This window comes from Vicugna pacos, chromosome 17 (genome assembly GCF_048564905.1).
Source record: "Vicugna pacos chromosome 17, VicPac4, whole genome shotgun sequence".
In the NCBI taxonomy this organism is placed as follows: domain Eukaryota; kingdom Metazoa; phylum Chordata; class Mammalia; order Artiodactyla; family Camelidae; genus Vicugna; species Vicugna pacos.
Window position 1 is genome coordinate 4,325,797 of NC_133003.1, and position 16,056 is coordinate 4,341,852.

Genomic DNA, 16,056 nt, shown 5'->3' on the forward strand with positions numbered 1-16,056 from the left:
TAAAGTTGTAAAATACAGCATCAAAATCATTAAGGATGGGAGAGGGAAGCCAGGATATAGAGATTTGTTTCCATTCTTTTCAGGATATGTTTGAGATTATATAATTATCTGCTTAAAGACAACAGAGAGAGAAATGGGTTAATGTATTTGAGAATCAGGGTGCCCACAGACCAAAAGCACACAATGGACTCACAAAAACCAAAGAGAAACTAAGGTAATAAAAAAGGAAATACTCAAAAGGCATTTAAGGTGTATTTAAGACACAACGGCCCAAAATCACTGCTAGCAAATATTCTTCACACATGTTAAAACAACAGATTATTACAAAAAAGCTGCATGTATAAATGTTCAAAACGTGAATTCATACTAACGAATAATGTAATAACCCAAATGTCTTATTATAAGAAGGGATAAATAGTTTCTGATACACTCTTTCAGGCCATACATAAAGAATGAATGCATGGCATATTAAGCAATATGACAAGTATGAAGGTCATATTCATATAAAGAAGATGTTGCACGCAAAAATAGGACTGAGAGAAAACGGACAGCCACTAACCTGTGAACTGGGATGAGTTTCCTGTCTATGAAATAGAGACTTGCATATTCTTGACTTCCAATTCAATGGATTCATAGAATATGTGATAATCAATTTTTTTCTTCTTTCACTTAGAATGGTTTTCAAGTCCGGATATTCATTAACAAAAGGTTACACAAACTGGAAGGAAATATTCAAAACATTTTTCTTACACATTATATATTCTCTTCGTACTTATCTAGCAAACATGGTAAAACATTACCAGTGTGCATTCCTAAAATCTTAAACATTCAAATTTGACTACATTTTTGAAATCAATTTGCTTGTAAGCGTAAAATAGGCTAAAAGTCCAAAATTATTGCCAACACTAATTAAGGAAAACAGGGAGCAATCAAAAGGGGTACAGCAACCGAAAGAGGATCTCAAGCTCCAATCCCAAGTCTGACTATTTGGGCGACTATAAGTACTGGCTTCACCTCCAAACAGCTTCGCGTTTGAAAGACAGCTGTCTTTGGCCCTTCCCTCTCTACAGGTCGCAGTTCAGGTAACATGAAATAATGTACCAAGCACAGTATCTGACATGCAGTGTTCACAAATGGTTTGCTTCCTTCACTCAACACAAGAGACACCATCCCATGAAGGCTGAGGTGGAAGGGAGCCTCCAAGTCCACAAGTCTCCATCAGCACAAAAGACGACAGGTGCTTGGTTCTACTTAAAACAACAAATGAATAACAACACTGTCACCCCGATTCCAGGGACGCTTCTGAGGGAACTCAAGCCAGCCCCGCGAGCCTGCACTTGCTTCTCCAAGAACTCCATCTGTGCTGCGTACACACTGAGCGCTCAAGCCTTAGAAGGAAAAGCCCACAGTCATTGTGCTAAGACATCTAGATGCCTATCTGCTGGTAGGAAAGCTGAGTCGGGCTCAAAGCGGGGCGGTGGAGGGGGGAGCATCAACTGAGGTCGAAAACCAAATGACTCTTGAAGAAATCAAGACAGCGACGCTGACTTATCCTTCCTGAACCGCGAACAGTACCATAGCAGAATCCATTTAGGAACTTCAGGTTTGAAACTTTCCACACCAACACTGCTCCCATTTCATGCTTTTAAGAAAGCTTACTCAGGAGAGCACCACTGGCACCGCGGAAGGTGCTGAAGACAAGCCTTCAGCGGGAAACAAGGGGAGGGGCCAAAACGAGACGTTGATCCCGGGTTTGTGCACACACGCCTCTGCAAACGCATTGTAGACCATGACCGCAACCGGCTTGAACACGTGAAGGAATTGGCGGCTTCACTGGGGGTGCTCAAGGGAAGGCCGCGAGGGTTGCACCCTGGGGCGGGGACTCAACTTCCCGTCCTGGGGGTCACGAAAGTCCTCAGCGGGGCGCGGCCTCCATGCTCTTAGCCACCCCCAGACTCCCCGCGCTGAGCGAGGGCCGACCTGGAAGCTGCGGGAGCAAAGCCCCAGCAACAGCGGCCAGGCCTTGCCCTGGACTCCTGGCACGCAGAAGACAGGGCGGCTTGGCGGGGTCGGCATTGGCGCTGGAATCAGGGTCGAGGGTCCTTGGCCAAGGCCGCGGCTGCGAACGCATAGGTCGGACGGGATGCTGAGCGGGGGTGTGCGGCCGGCAAACGGGGTGCGGACAATCACCACATCATGCCTCAGGATCCTTCTCCGATGTACCAGAGCTTACTGTAGGGTGGCCCCACGTCGCACGCCTGCCCGCGGGCCATCTTGGAGCCCTTGTCCGCAGCCTCCGCCGCGGCCGCGCCCACTTCGCCGAAGCCGCCGCCACCGCGGGAACCGCCGCTGCGGCCTCCATGGAAACCGACGCGGACGCCACCGGCGCAGCCAACGATCTGGGCTGGCCACTCCGCAGCTGCCGCTCGGCTCAAGCTGCGCCTCCGAAAAGGACCGTGTCGCTGCCTGTGCAGCCGCCGCCTCTGGCAGGCTGAGGAGAGACAGCGGCGCTTTAAAAGCCCCGGGTCGCTTGGAACAACTGCATCCTGCCTGCCTGCCTGATCAAGAGGCGGGCCTGCGCCCGGTGCAGGGGCGTGGCCGAGGGGGCACCTGGGCGGGGCCGGGCTGCGTGCACTCGGGTTGGCTCCTTTGGCCAGGGGGCGGGGCTGCGCGCTCAGGGCCAAGACAAGTGTGTGAACTGTCATCCACCCAGATTTGTATTCTCGCCTTAAAGAGTTCTTCCTTCCGAACATGACCAGTTTTCAGAACAACAGCTCGCCCAGCAGGGACAGCATGGGCTGAGACGTCCGTGTTCCCCAGAACTGGGTAGAGCCGGGTTCCAGGCTGAGGAGTGTGTACGCCTCAGTCACCCTCGATGGGGGCTGGCCGAGACCCCACGGTGGCCGAGCAGGGGACCTGACCGGCTCGTAAGGTTCAGATGAGCCATCGATGAGGGACAGGAGCCCAGGAGAGAAGCCGACCACTTCTGTGTCCCACAATCCCCCTGTCCCCGTCCCAAACTACCTTATCTCAATCACAGCGAGTTCTGGCCCACCTATTCAGCCTTTCCTGTTCACCCCACCTCATATGCTCGGATCCTTCGTGGACATGGCCTGGCTCTCACCCCTGCTTCCCCCCTGGACAGTGCGCCTTTTCGGAGTTCACATTTTCAGGCACTTATGAAAGTTTTCGTTTTGTGAGTGTGTCATTGAGCGGATTGCGGTGAGGAATGGTGCGTTTAAGTTTCACTATACGAATTCAATCAGGTGCATAAGCTGAAGGCATACATTTCATGAAGGGGACGAGGTAGAGAATGTGCGGACAGCCAGTGAGGGGACCCAACACTCTACCCAGTCAACGATGAATCTCTCTTGGACACCAGTGGTCCTGGGTGGCCCTGATTTGCCCCAAATTTCTCAAGGACCAAGGGAACGTCAAAGCTCACATCATCATAGGTCAAATCCTAGACAATGGCAATGACTTTCCAGAGAATGTTACACCAGGTGTGCTGGCATGGGGTTTGCAAAGCGACGTGGAAGATTTTGCTTCTGATGTACCTGTCTCCCTTTCTCTCATCTTGCCTAGATATGGTTTCAAAACCGGAGAGCTCAGCACCCGGAGCAGAGCAGAGGGGCGCCTGCCAAGGCCCGGGCAGAAGACCCCGATGCCAGACCACCCCGACTGTCCCATCGGACCAAAGGCCCCCGCCCAACATCCACAACGGTGCTCATCAATTGCCTCCAACTGATCCACTGGACAGCTTCCGGTCCCTTGCCGCGGCAGCCCCTCCTCTGTCCCCCAGCTTCTTTGTGCCTTGTGCTCCCCCTGGTGGCTGGGTGGGCCAGCCATTGATGCTCCTGGTGCTCCAGCCCACCCCTGCTTCGCAGGGAGTTGAGAACCCTCCACATCTGGGAACAGACCCCAGCGGCAACACAGCAGGGCCGAGTCCAGGAGGGGGTCTTGCACCCGTGCACGCGGCACTCACGCCCTCCGCTCACGGAGGGCCCTGCCCGCACGACAGCCTGCACCCTGGTGCGGTAGCACCCCTTCAGCCTATCCCCCGCAGCGGTCCTCCACAGACCGGGCAGCATCCGGCTCAGCCACGCAGCCCTCACGCGGCAATTCTGCAGCCCGAACAGGCCGAGACACACCTGTGGCAGCAGCAGGCCCCATTGGATCAACTCAGGTCTCCTCCGCTCCACCCGCAGCCCGAGCCCTCAGGCGCCACAGGCTCAGGGAGCCTCTTAGATGATCTCTTGTCAGAAGCCAGCCTTCTGGAAAAGGCACAACCTTTCCTGAGCGACGGCACCCCGGAAGAGGGGCTTTGGCCAACCCTGGAAGAACCCCTCAGTGATGACGGACAGCCTGGAGGTGACGGACAGCCTGGGAGTGGTCCCGACATTTTAGCCAGTCTGCGAGGGATCTCTCATGGAAGCCAGTGTTCCAGTGTGGCCCTGATTATGCCCCTCATTTTGCAAGGACCTGGGGACCGGCAATGGTCCCATAAACCTGGGTCAAGGCCTAGCCGAAGGCAGTGTTTTTTCCCGGAGCCTGTCAGACCAGGGGTGCTGGCAGGGGGGTTGCAAGTCGACATGGAAGATCTTGCTTTCGATGTACCTGTCTCCCTTTCTCTCATCTTGCCTAGATATGATTTCAATAAATAATTTAAATAGTATACAAAAGAAAGAGAATTTAAATGAAATCAAGAATAGACCCCCCCAAAAAAACCACCTAAAAACAAAACAAAACAACACTGAGTGTAAGGAACAACTTCTTTGCCCTGAGACAGTTCAGAGAGTGAGAACAAAATGATGGTTCTGGCTAAACTGTGAGGGGCATGCTCCCTGTTGGAAGCTCAGAAGTGAGCACTTTGGAAAAGTTAACATGTCTGTTAGGACGTGACTCCAGGCACAAAGTGATTCCCTTCCCAATGCCCAGTCTTCTCTTAACAGCCAGCTCCTACACTGGGAGACAGCTGATACACTGACTAGCAGTTTCCTTTTGTTTTTGCTGATTGGGTAATTTAATAGATATAATTTTGGTCAAAGAATGCATCTGTCAGCTTAGAGTTGATGGGCCAAATGTTGCTGTTGAAAAAGACATTCATCTGCTAATTTCTATTAGTTCTTACTAACTTCTAGCATAATAAGTGCCATTAGTATGGTCTAAAAGGGTTAAAAAATTTGCTCCCTTTTTGGTCAATAGGGTTAACTGTACACATTTAAAATACCTTCAAATAAATAATTTCTCTTTTCTAAAAAAGGTGTGACCTCTGAATACTATCCTTTTCTACACCATTTGAGATGGTTCAAGCTTTTCAACCTAAAGTTTAGTTTATTCCTAGGTATTGGTTCTGTCACAATGAAAATGTGTGACCCTAGGCTTCTGTACAAGTAAAGACATGGCCATTCCACATGTGAAAAAGAGATAAAAATATAACTCTGCAGGTTCAAATGAAGCCGGAACAGAAACCAAATTTTAACTTGCTTAAATCAACAGCATCACAGCCTTACGATTTCACATGTACATTTTACACGAATGTATTTGGTTGAAGGCCCAAACTGAAATTTTCATTTCTATATTCTCATCTGTTACTTTAAATTACAGTGTATTTGTAATTATTAATTTGGCTTAAAGACAAAGATTCACTGGCAGTTTTCAAAGGCATTAGTCCAAGGGAATTTGGATATATAATTAAAGTATTAAACATACTCATTGTAAAAATGGTATGAATTCACACTGAGATTTTCCCATCCTATACAAAATGTTGTGTTTCAAGCACTGTAAACATATTTAACTATATTCTATTTGATCATACTATAACAAAACTACTTGATCATCGTATATCAGTGTAAATACAGAATTTAGTGAGAAGTAAATAAAAAGCATAATTTCAGCTTTCAGATGACTTACATAGAATTAAAATGTTCTTAAAATAGCTAGAAGTAGTCTGACTTCACAATAATTTCTTGATATTACCCCAGTTATAAGAAGCCAATTAGAGAGATTTTAGCCTAACAAGAATCTAGAGAATTTTCATCATAAATTGACCCTACACAGGAATGTGCACTGTTTTGGCATTACGAGTTCTCTTTTCTAGAGACGTCTCAGTGAATAAAGAAGAAATTTATATTTTTATTATATAACTTATTTTCATTTAAAGTTCTTAAACAAGAAAAACTTAACTCCAATGTAGGCAGTGTTAGTTACAAGGGACCCAGAATAAAGAATACCGCATCTCTTTCATAGACTGTGACTCTTGAAAGTGCTATAAAAACACTATGAGTTTCATTAGCAGCAAAGCATTAGCCTAATGGAAACCTCCTTCCTCCCCTTAAATATGTATACACGTATACACATACTATAGGTCAGTATCATCTATTGGTCCATCGTAAATCTGACAATTGTTCTCAGAGGCTGTGCAAGGTTGCAAATACTGTCTACGCTGTCTTAGAGTTCAAGACCACTAGCACCTGAGTGGTTAAGAGAAAACCAATCGCTTCATTAAAGCAAACAAAAAGCTACAAAGTCATATAGTCTGAATTTCTTTTAAGAGCAGAAAAATGGAGGGCTCAGTGAATCACCCAATATATTAACTGTTCTGGGTCTTATAATTTTATCTAAAACTATTTTTTATACATGGAAGTCTAAACGCCTTTACATAAATACTTTCAGCAATTCTAAAAATATAAAATATTCCTTTGAAAAATAGGACAAGTTTTTTTTGTTTTGTTTTGTTTTGAACTTGGAGAACAGTTCGGCGAGGAGTGGGTTTCCTTCTCACAGATGAATTTTGCAGCAACTTCCCCCAGGAGCACGCTGACAGCTCCATCATACTGCATCTAACACACCCCCAGGATGAGCCTCCAGGAAGGGACCGTACTGCCAATGAGGCAGGCCGGTCTTCTCTCTTCCACACTCCTCTAGTAGCTCCCCATCCCAGGGCATCTTGCAGTAGTGCCTCACGTCCAGAACTTGAACTTGACTGGGAAAACCACATCAACTTAAAATGCAGCATTTTCATCTGTTGGTTGGGTGATTCTTATTGCCCCAGGGATAGGAGTGATATCTGGAAGAGTCGGAAGTGGAAAGAGTTAGTTACAGCCTCAGATGTTTTAGTTCACACATTCAATTTCAAAAGCAGCAGCACAGGTATATAAGTACACAAGTCACATGGAATCAAAATGTGATTCTAAACAGGACAGAAAGGGGAGATTGTCAGAAAGCTGCATTTTGCTGAAGTTCACTGTTAACACTGTGTTTCTCAAACTATAAACTCAGTGGGAACTAGTAACCTTTTAGAGTGGAAAAATCACCTCTCCACAGTAGCCTGTATATTAAATGCCTATTTCATATTTTCAACAGTTAACTGAAAGGAAAAGCAATGCAAGCTGATTCAATGTACTTTTTAAAAAATCTCAACACTTATTTCATTGTCACAAAATAAAATGTTAATGCATAATCCTAAGTATACAAGGATGATATGCTGGTCATCTCTTCACTTACAAAACACAACGCTTTTACTCTCACAAACAACGCTGATCAGTTCAGGCGTGCCAGGCTGTAAACTTCTGGTAAGGAAGCGAACTTTTATGTGTGTATCAGATGTAATTAATGAGACAAGCCTGCAAATCATCAGGAGTAGAGCCCTTCTGGGGCTGGCCCATCTTGTTTGAGCCCTGTTACATTTTCTTACACAGCTGTCTTCAGTTCAACTCCATACTACCCCCACTTCCCAAAGTCCTCATTGTGGAAAGGGTCCCTCACTGATGTTTCTGTTTCTGCTACCATTTTCTTTAACTAATGCAGCATTTTGTGCCCAAGACAGTCTGCCTCCTGACTGCCCAAGCAATCTTACCATTACTTAAACAGTTTTTGGTAACTTCCCCGAAGACAGCTTATAGCTAGATAATGGCCTTGTCCTGATATTCAGTTTGAGAATCACATCTCTCTATCCCTAACTACACATAAACTCCATGATCTAAGCTGAAAATGTGCCATATCTTGGCTTAATGCTTTAGCTGTTGTCTGGATGCTTTGTACACATGTGTCTAAGATTGAACGGACAGACTTATATTGTAAACTTGAGTTATACAGGACTTGGCACGTAATTCTCTGTCCATGGTGATGAACCAAGACCATTGAATACTATTTTGCAGTGATGACAATGATGATTAAGAGGATGATGGGAACAGTAGCAGATTTGGATTAATTCTGGTGGAGGAGTTAAAACAACACTTCCTATTTCTAACCGTATTTCTTGGGCAGGTGTTCTCAGTTTGTGTTCCAAATAAAAGATGAAGATTCATTGGGGTAAACAAGGTCAGCAGACTTCTTTCCTACAGTGCACCTCAAAGTACTTAATGTATTAATCCCTGTTAACTTTCTCCAAAAATGGAAAAACATACACTCAGAATTTCCCAAATATATTTGTTCATGGAATTTTATTTTTCAGGGAGCATCTATTAACATCTTTGATGATATTGGCTATTTACAAAACCTATTTGGGAAAATACACTCTACTGATTCTAAGTACTAATTCTAACTACCTCTGAATGTCCTGTGATATTTAGCTTCGTCTATACTTTGACTATGGATAAATAATGACTGTCACAGCTGATCTGATTTGTATTTGGAATTATGTGTGTTTTCAGCTTGTGAAGTATTAGGTGTCTATGCGGAGCCTGATTTACTTCTTGGAAATTAATTGGGGACACCAGTAAACAAGTAATGTCATTAAGCACTAACATGGGTTATTTTTACTAGTAAATCATGAAAACTGTCTCCCAGTGATATATCCTATCATTGCTATTAGAAACTGAAGAGGGAATGTCACAGCCATTTGGCTCTTTAAATGGATTATTCATTTTAACTTGGAGCATTTTTAGAAAAGTTCACATCATAACCATCATATATTGCTTTAACTTGATCATTTAAATCATGTCTTCATATTGTATTCACAATTCTGAATATAACTAAACAATTTCACCTTCATTATTAAGCATCATCTTGTCTATTTACCATAACAAGTAAATCTGCAATGTCTTTTAATACAGGAATATGTCTTGGAAAATAGAGTAGTATTTGATTTTTTAAAAACTCAATAATCATAGAATTGAAAGGATAACCATATATTTGAAAGTAAGACTGAAATTAGTATTTCTAAAAAAGGAAAAATAAGACCTCTTGTAAGAGCCTCCCAAAGTTCCTTGCACATTTACTTAGTTTATTCTCTGCAAAAATTTGAAGACAGTCATAGCCCATGATCCTGAGTCTCTGAGAAAATGCAGATGCAACAGTGGTAAGTATGATTTTTGCCCCACCACAAGCAAGGGCACTTGAAATAAGAAGTTGCCAAAAGTCAAGGACAGAGACATTCACACCATCCGTGGAAGGCTGAATGTATTCAGATCAAAAGTAGAAAATGAGCGATCCAAATCCCTCCAGGATGGTGGGAGCACAGTGATGATGGAGTGGGTGATTTCTATTAACAATATGCTTTCATTTCTCTGAAGTTACAAATCACAGCAGAACTAAACTTACAAAGGTAGAATTTTGGAAATATATTGTGAAGCCAAAAGAACAAGCTGTTGAATATGCTTATGTGTGATTCATAAGAATAACTTGTTGTAACAGAAGAGAAAAAAAGGCTGCAGACTGAATTAATGTCAAAAAAAGAATATAATTTCCATATAATGACAGTAGCAAGTTGTTCTTAAGACTTCTTTCTCTTTCCAAGGCTAATAGTTATCTTTGGGAAAGACTTTGAGAATAATTTAAATAGCGGTCACCTGACAGCTACATCAGCTTGACTGAAAGGCTGTATCTCCAGGCAGAAAAGGCCACTTTGGGACAGCAGACTCTACAGGCCTCCTAAAGCAACTTTAGCCATACAGGATTTGTAAGTGGTGGCTCACGGTCGATCTGATGATACAGTTACCAGTGGGCTCCTCGACAAATCCCAGAGAGAATTCATTTATAGTAGACACTGGGCAGCGCCCATATTCCCTCATTCAAACACCTTCAAAATGTACTGGTCTTACTTCCAACCGCCAGCATCTGCATTCCTTTTCCTGAGGATTTATCTGGCCTCTAAAATCTGCTTTGCCCACTCTTAGAGGAGGCCAGGAATGCCAAGGAAATAATGTCCCGAGAGGAAAAAGGACTCCAGCAAGGACTGATAGGAATCAGAGATCAGTATTCCAGCTACCTGAGCCCTAGAGTGTTCAGAGTCCCAATGGGGTCAAGTTCCAGACACCACAATGGTAACTTGCTTCATTGATTTCAATACCCTATCAGAGTTTTCTGGGATTGCCTCTCAAATAGATTAATGAAAAGCAGCTTTTTTCAGGAAAGAGCCCTCTGCAGAAGGTCCCTTTGTCTGGTGACTAAAATTAAATTAGGCACCCACATGCCCTGCTCAACCCCAGCCCTACAGCACCTTTCAAATCTTTTGATCACACAATACCTTGCCTAATATGTTGGTTGCTTCCTAGATCAAAGAAGTAGAAATGGAGACTAAGTAATTATCAGATGACCAGATCTCTTTCCTAGATTCCCCTTCAGTCATCCCGTGAACAAACTATGTGAACAAGACGGCGTCTAAAGAAAAATCACAAGAAATCGTCAAGCTTGCACATGCCAGGGGAAGAAATGACTCTGACCCCCATCTCCATGATTTAACTGAGGTCACTTCCTTTTTCCCTTTAAAACATTCATGATCGAGCAGACCCTTTGGAGTTGTTTTTGGTACACACTAAGTCCACCATCTCCCCAGACGGCCAGCATTCGAATAAAAGGCAACTGTCCTTTCTACCAACATTTGTCACTCCTGAGTACTGATTTTTGAGCGGCTAGCTGCTGGACCTGAGTTTGGTAAGAAATTTTGATGCCCAATGTGGAGCTGCACTCTCCTGGCCATCAGGGACCTCTGGGCTTCCTTCTTGCAGCTTCTGGCGGTGGGAAAACACAGGGTCAAGTGTGAAGACCCAGCCGCCTGTGGCAAGCTGGCCAGAAGGGGGTTCTCAGGAAAGTCCCAGCAGTTGCTGCAAAGGTTCATCCTGGGGATTCTGTCCATGTGTCCCCTGCCCAGCACTGGCTGCCAGTTTTCACTTAAGGTTGGTGGGGATGAATTCTAAGTTCTAAACGGAACATTAATATTTGAAAGCAAACCCTGGATCTCACCTGTTAGAAGTAAAATTGTAATACCCACTTTCCTCTAGGACTTCTTCAATCACAGTCTAAAATGGAAAAAGAAATCAGGTTAGTACTGAATTAAAAGCAACAAAATAGAATCATTCAGAGGCACTGCAGACACCTCACCTGCATCTGTTCATACATGATGCCCTCCTCCAGATCAAAGTTGGTGGGAAGACCTGAAATAGAGAAATTATTGCAAGTCTGGCACAAGGTTCATGTTTTCTCAGATGGATTTTATTGGCAATCATAATTATGCAGTGAAAAATGTCAATTTCTTAATGATGAAGATGAGTACTTAGAAACACATTCCAAATTATCTTCACTTTGCATACTCAGATGCTTCATTTCTCTTCCTTTAATAGCTTTCCACTTTTGGGGTGGCCATCAAAAATAATACTCAACATTTAAAGGCATTGGATAAACTGGTCAATTAAGTTGTGTGTGTGTGTGTGTGTATGTGTGCGTGTGTGTATGGGTGTGTGTGTGTCTTATGAACAGGAAAGGAGTGACTCTAAACACAAACTACCTGAAAGGCAAAGAAAAGGTTAAGAAACTCTCCCACATCCACAAGACAAAAAGAGTGGAAATGTATAAGCAAGGATAAATTTTTAGTGGAGGAAGTAATAGCCAGTGAACGACAACAAAGATCTGACCATTTCCCTTGGCTGCCAGGGGGGAAATAAAATGCACTTAAAGCTAGAAGACAATATTTCTTTTGCTGTTTATTCTGAGTGCCAGCGCTTAACCTACTCTGGTGCCACCCAAAGCAGTGTTGACCATTTTCCACTCAAATCAATCAACACATAGAGGCCAGGAGCTCCCCTGACATTCAGGAGAGAGAAGAGAACGGGTTGAAGGCTGAGGGGAAGCGTAAGGATGTGAATCCTGGCAGCATGTTTTTTGAGCATGGCTTAAACCCCAAAGTGCTTCATGGTTCTGCTGTCTTCCCTTTTGCCCAGCCAGCTGTGACAATGAACACAACCATTCCACTCTGGGGTGGTGTGTCCAGCTTCTGGAAATGCCTGTCAAGTCACTCTCTGACCACTGAGAGATTTCAACTGGAGCTCTTCCCTCATCGGAGCTGCTGCTGTCAGAAGTCTGGCCTGTGACTGACTGACCTTCCCTGGGAGATAATTTTAAAAGCAAGTGACTTTTTCCATTCTGAGTCTGTTTCTCTTTTGTAAATAACTTCAGCTGTCTTGTTTTCTTTTTAGATTCCACATACAGTTGATGTCATGTTATATTTGTCTTCCTCTCTCTGACTTACTTCATTTAGTATGACAATCTCTAGTTTCATCAATGATGCTACAAATGGCATTATTTTAAAATCTTTTTTATGGCTGAATAGTATTCCATTGTATATAAATGCCACATTATATTAAGTGAACTCAGTCAGAGGATGATGAATGTTGTATGATACCAATTTTTAGATGGAATCTAAAAAATTATACAAATACTTACAAAACAGAAACTTGCTCACAGACACAGAATACAAACTTATGGTTACCAAAGGGGAAAGGCTGGGGGAGGGATAAATTAGGAGTATGGGATTAACAGATACACAGTACTGTATATAAAATAAACAACAAGGATTTACCGTACAACATCGGGAACTATAGTCAATATCTTGTAAACATATAAAAGGAAAAGATTCTGAAAAGGAATATATAATATATATTCAGATATATATATGTATCGGAATCACTTTGTTGTACACCTGAAACTAACACAATATTGCAAATCAATGATACTTCACTTAAAAAATAAAGAAAGCAAATGACTGTAAACAAAAGTTTATCTGGATCTTATACATTCCTCAGGGGCTATTTTAAATGAAATTCTGGCTACCCAGGTGAGCTTTCTCCCAGGAATCCAAGTCCTAGGGAAAGTCTGATAATTATTACCTGAAATGATTTGCCTAAGGTAGGCACTAACAAAAGCACAGCAGCAATGAGCGATGTTTTTGGCTGAGGAAATGGCAGGTTTTCATTTAACCCTTAAAGGTTCACATCTGTTTCTGCCACACTGAGGGATGTAACCGTAGTTTACAGGGATTCAAAAATTATGCAGTAATTCTACAGCCTCAGAGTAGCCTGAAGATTTCTTCTGAGAGTCACACGTAACAGGGAGAGTTACATTACACTCAGCCTGTAGGCATACTGGCTAAGCATTTGTTATGTATTTACACTGATCCTTGCAATAATCCTAAAATGCACGTAACATTTTTATCCCCATGTTACTGGCAAGGAAACTGGGGTTCAGCAAGGTCAAATAGTTTGCTCAAGGTCAGCTACTCAGTGACTCAGTGTGCACCTTTAATCCCTAAGTTACATTGCCTCCCTATGTGAAGTTTTCCCAGAAAAAATAAATTAAGTATGTTTGATGTGATTCTTCAGGTAAGTTTCAAATTTTCTGTTTCATTCAAACACTTCCTTTATGCTTTTATCTCCCAGGTTGCTTTTGGGGATTTGATTCCCCATCATCACCTAAGAAGAAATAAAAGGAAATACAATTTAACCACATGGATTCTCTTTGCTTCTGGTATTAATCAATGTTCAAGGAAGCTGTCCCAAGTGGCTAAAGTAAATCTCAGGGAATTGCCAGATTCCTACTGCACGTCCCTCTCAACTACCATCATAGATAATAAATACAAGAACTATTTTCTTTTTAAATTGGAGATAATCTTTTGAGGATAGCTGTTGATCCAAACAATCTGTTTCTTTTTTCTTTTTTTAATTAAGTTATAGTCAGTTTTCAATGTTGTGTCAGTTTCTTGTGTACAGCACAATTCTTCAGTCATAAATGAATATACATGCATTCATTTTCACATTGTTTTTCACCATAAGCTACTACAAGATCTTGAATATATTTCCCTGTGTTATATACAATAGAATACTACTCAGCCATAAAAATGACAACATAATGCCACTTGCAACAACATGGATGTCCCTAGAGAATGTCATTCTAAGTGAAGTAAGCAAGAAAGAGATAGAAAAATACCAGTCAGTTTCTTCATGAAAGCCAGATTCCTGTGTTGAAGACCATTACATGTTGAGTTATCTGGGGAAAGGAAGTTTTCCCTTGATGAATGATGCAATAAATGGTAATCTGCTGTGAAAAAACTGGGCTCAGTTAGTTCTGGAGATCCCTGAGATAACTGACACAGAAAAAGTAAATCTACATCTTATTTCACATTCAGAGTTAAGTCACTTGAGTCCTCTGTGCATGTCTCTGCAAGAGGTAATGGGGCTCATCGGCTGTCAATCCCTCTGACACAGATAAAGGTCCATCTTCTACCTTTCAAAAGGACTTATAATGGGGCAGGGTGTAGCTCAAGTGGTAGAGCACATGCTTAGTATGCATGAGGTCCTGGGTTCAATCCCCAGTAACTCCTCTAAGAATAAGTAAGTAAATAAACCAAACTACCTCCCCCAAACACCCTCCCCACCATCCAGAAAAAAAGGACTTATAAATTAGAGGCAGGCAACTTACAGTGAAAGCAAGCAGACAGTTCCCTGATCAGGTGAAAAACACACACACACACAGAGTTTATACACTACAATCTTATGAGGACAAAATTTAAATGGATAGAAAAATAATGGTGTAGGGTCTGGAATACCAAAATATAATTTTTACCAGGTGTGGGAGGAATAAACTCCAATTATTCAACAGAACATTATGTATAGCCCAAATCTATACTTTTTCATGTATCTGCTGTGAAAATGCCTTCTTGTTTGGCCAAGGCAAACAAGTTTTTTAATACATCTTTCTCAATCACCATTAATTAATTTTTATCTCCACCCATTAATTCTCAACACTGCAAAAGAAAGAGTAATTCACTAAAAGCCAGAATTTATTAAAATTCCAATCATTTAATTCAATTAATACAATTCAATTAATACATAAATGACTTCAAAGCTAATCAACTAAGGGACTCGGAAGCAAATTAAGCCAAAATGAATGAGATTAGGTGTCAGAAGTGAGAAAACTTTCAGCACTTTTCTCATCACACTTCACTCGCCAGGCCTCTGATCTGTTATCTTTTAGGTTTTCCTTGTCCTCTTTCACTGAAATATATAACATGTTAAGTCACAAAGTATTACCTTTTTTTTTTCATTTTTTTCTAACCTAAAGCTCCTTTCTATTAGGTTTTATTAGGCTTTTGAGGCCACTTTGTTCACACAAACATCAGTATTTACACTCACTATTTTCTAATACTTAAATCTTAGAGGTTGATCAGATGTAGGTTCAGGCATTTATTTTACAGTATATTTCACAGATGGTGCTACACACGCCCATGAGGAAGCATGGGATGCACGGCTGTCCCTCTTCAGTGATGTCAGCAGCCAAGAAGGGTCATGTCTATACCCATCACTTCTTTAAAGGGGCTGCAAAATTACAATATTTTTACATCTTCGGTACTTATTAGCTGAAGGAATTCTGTAATGAGAGAATTTCCTTTCATCAATTAAGTTACCCTGACAGAATTCATAAGGGAAAGACAGAATAAATGTTTGATTCTTTCCTTCTGTATACAGTTTTTGAAATAAGGTGTTGCTCACTCACTGTCTTCCAAAGGTAACCAGTAAGGGATTTTCTTTTTTTTTTTCCACTATCATTAAACATTAGTTGGTGCCTTTGATCCACTGTGGATATCATTCTCTTCAATGCTCTAATTATCCAACAGAGAGCAGTGGGCTCCTGAGTCTTCTGACACACCCTCGGGAGCCCTGGACAGCATCCCTGCCCTGCACCCTGTGATGTTAAAATATTTCAGCCTAGTCTAATTCAGTTTCTGCTGTAGAGCTGCCAGTGGCTGTATTTCCAAAGCTGTGGGTGCAGAGGGACCACACTGCT

General features: G+C 42.5%; 1 protein-coding gene across 1 annotated transcript in view; it reads right to left on the reverse strand.

Moving 5' to 3' along the window:
* The window catches only part of LOC140686649 (serine/threonine-protein kinase Nek10-like), a 257,489-nt gene that overhangs the window by 98,786 nt on the left and 142,647 nt on the right, over positions 1-16,056 (reverse strand). Inside the window, exons 8-10 of the mRNA XM_072940852.1 lie at positions 14,623-14,639; positions 4,951-4,956; positions 2,611-2,625 (exon numbers count right to left, since the gene is read on the reverse strand). Coding sequence (XP_072796953.1) covers positions 2,611-2,625; positions 4,951-4,956; positions 14,623-14,639 — 38 coding nt within the window. The remainder of the gene's footprint in view (positions 1-2,610; positions 2,626-4,950; positions 4,957-14,622; positions 14,640-16,056) is intronic.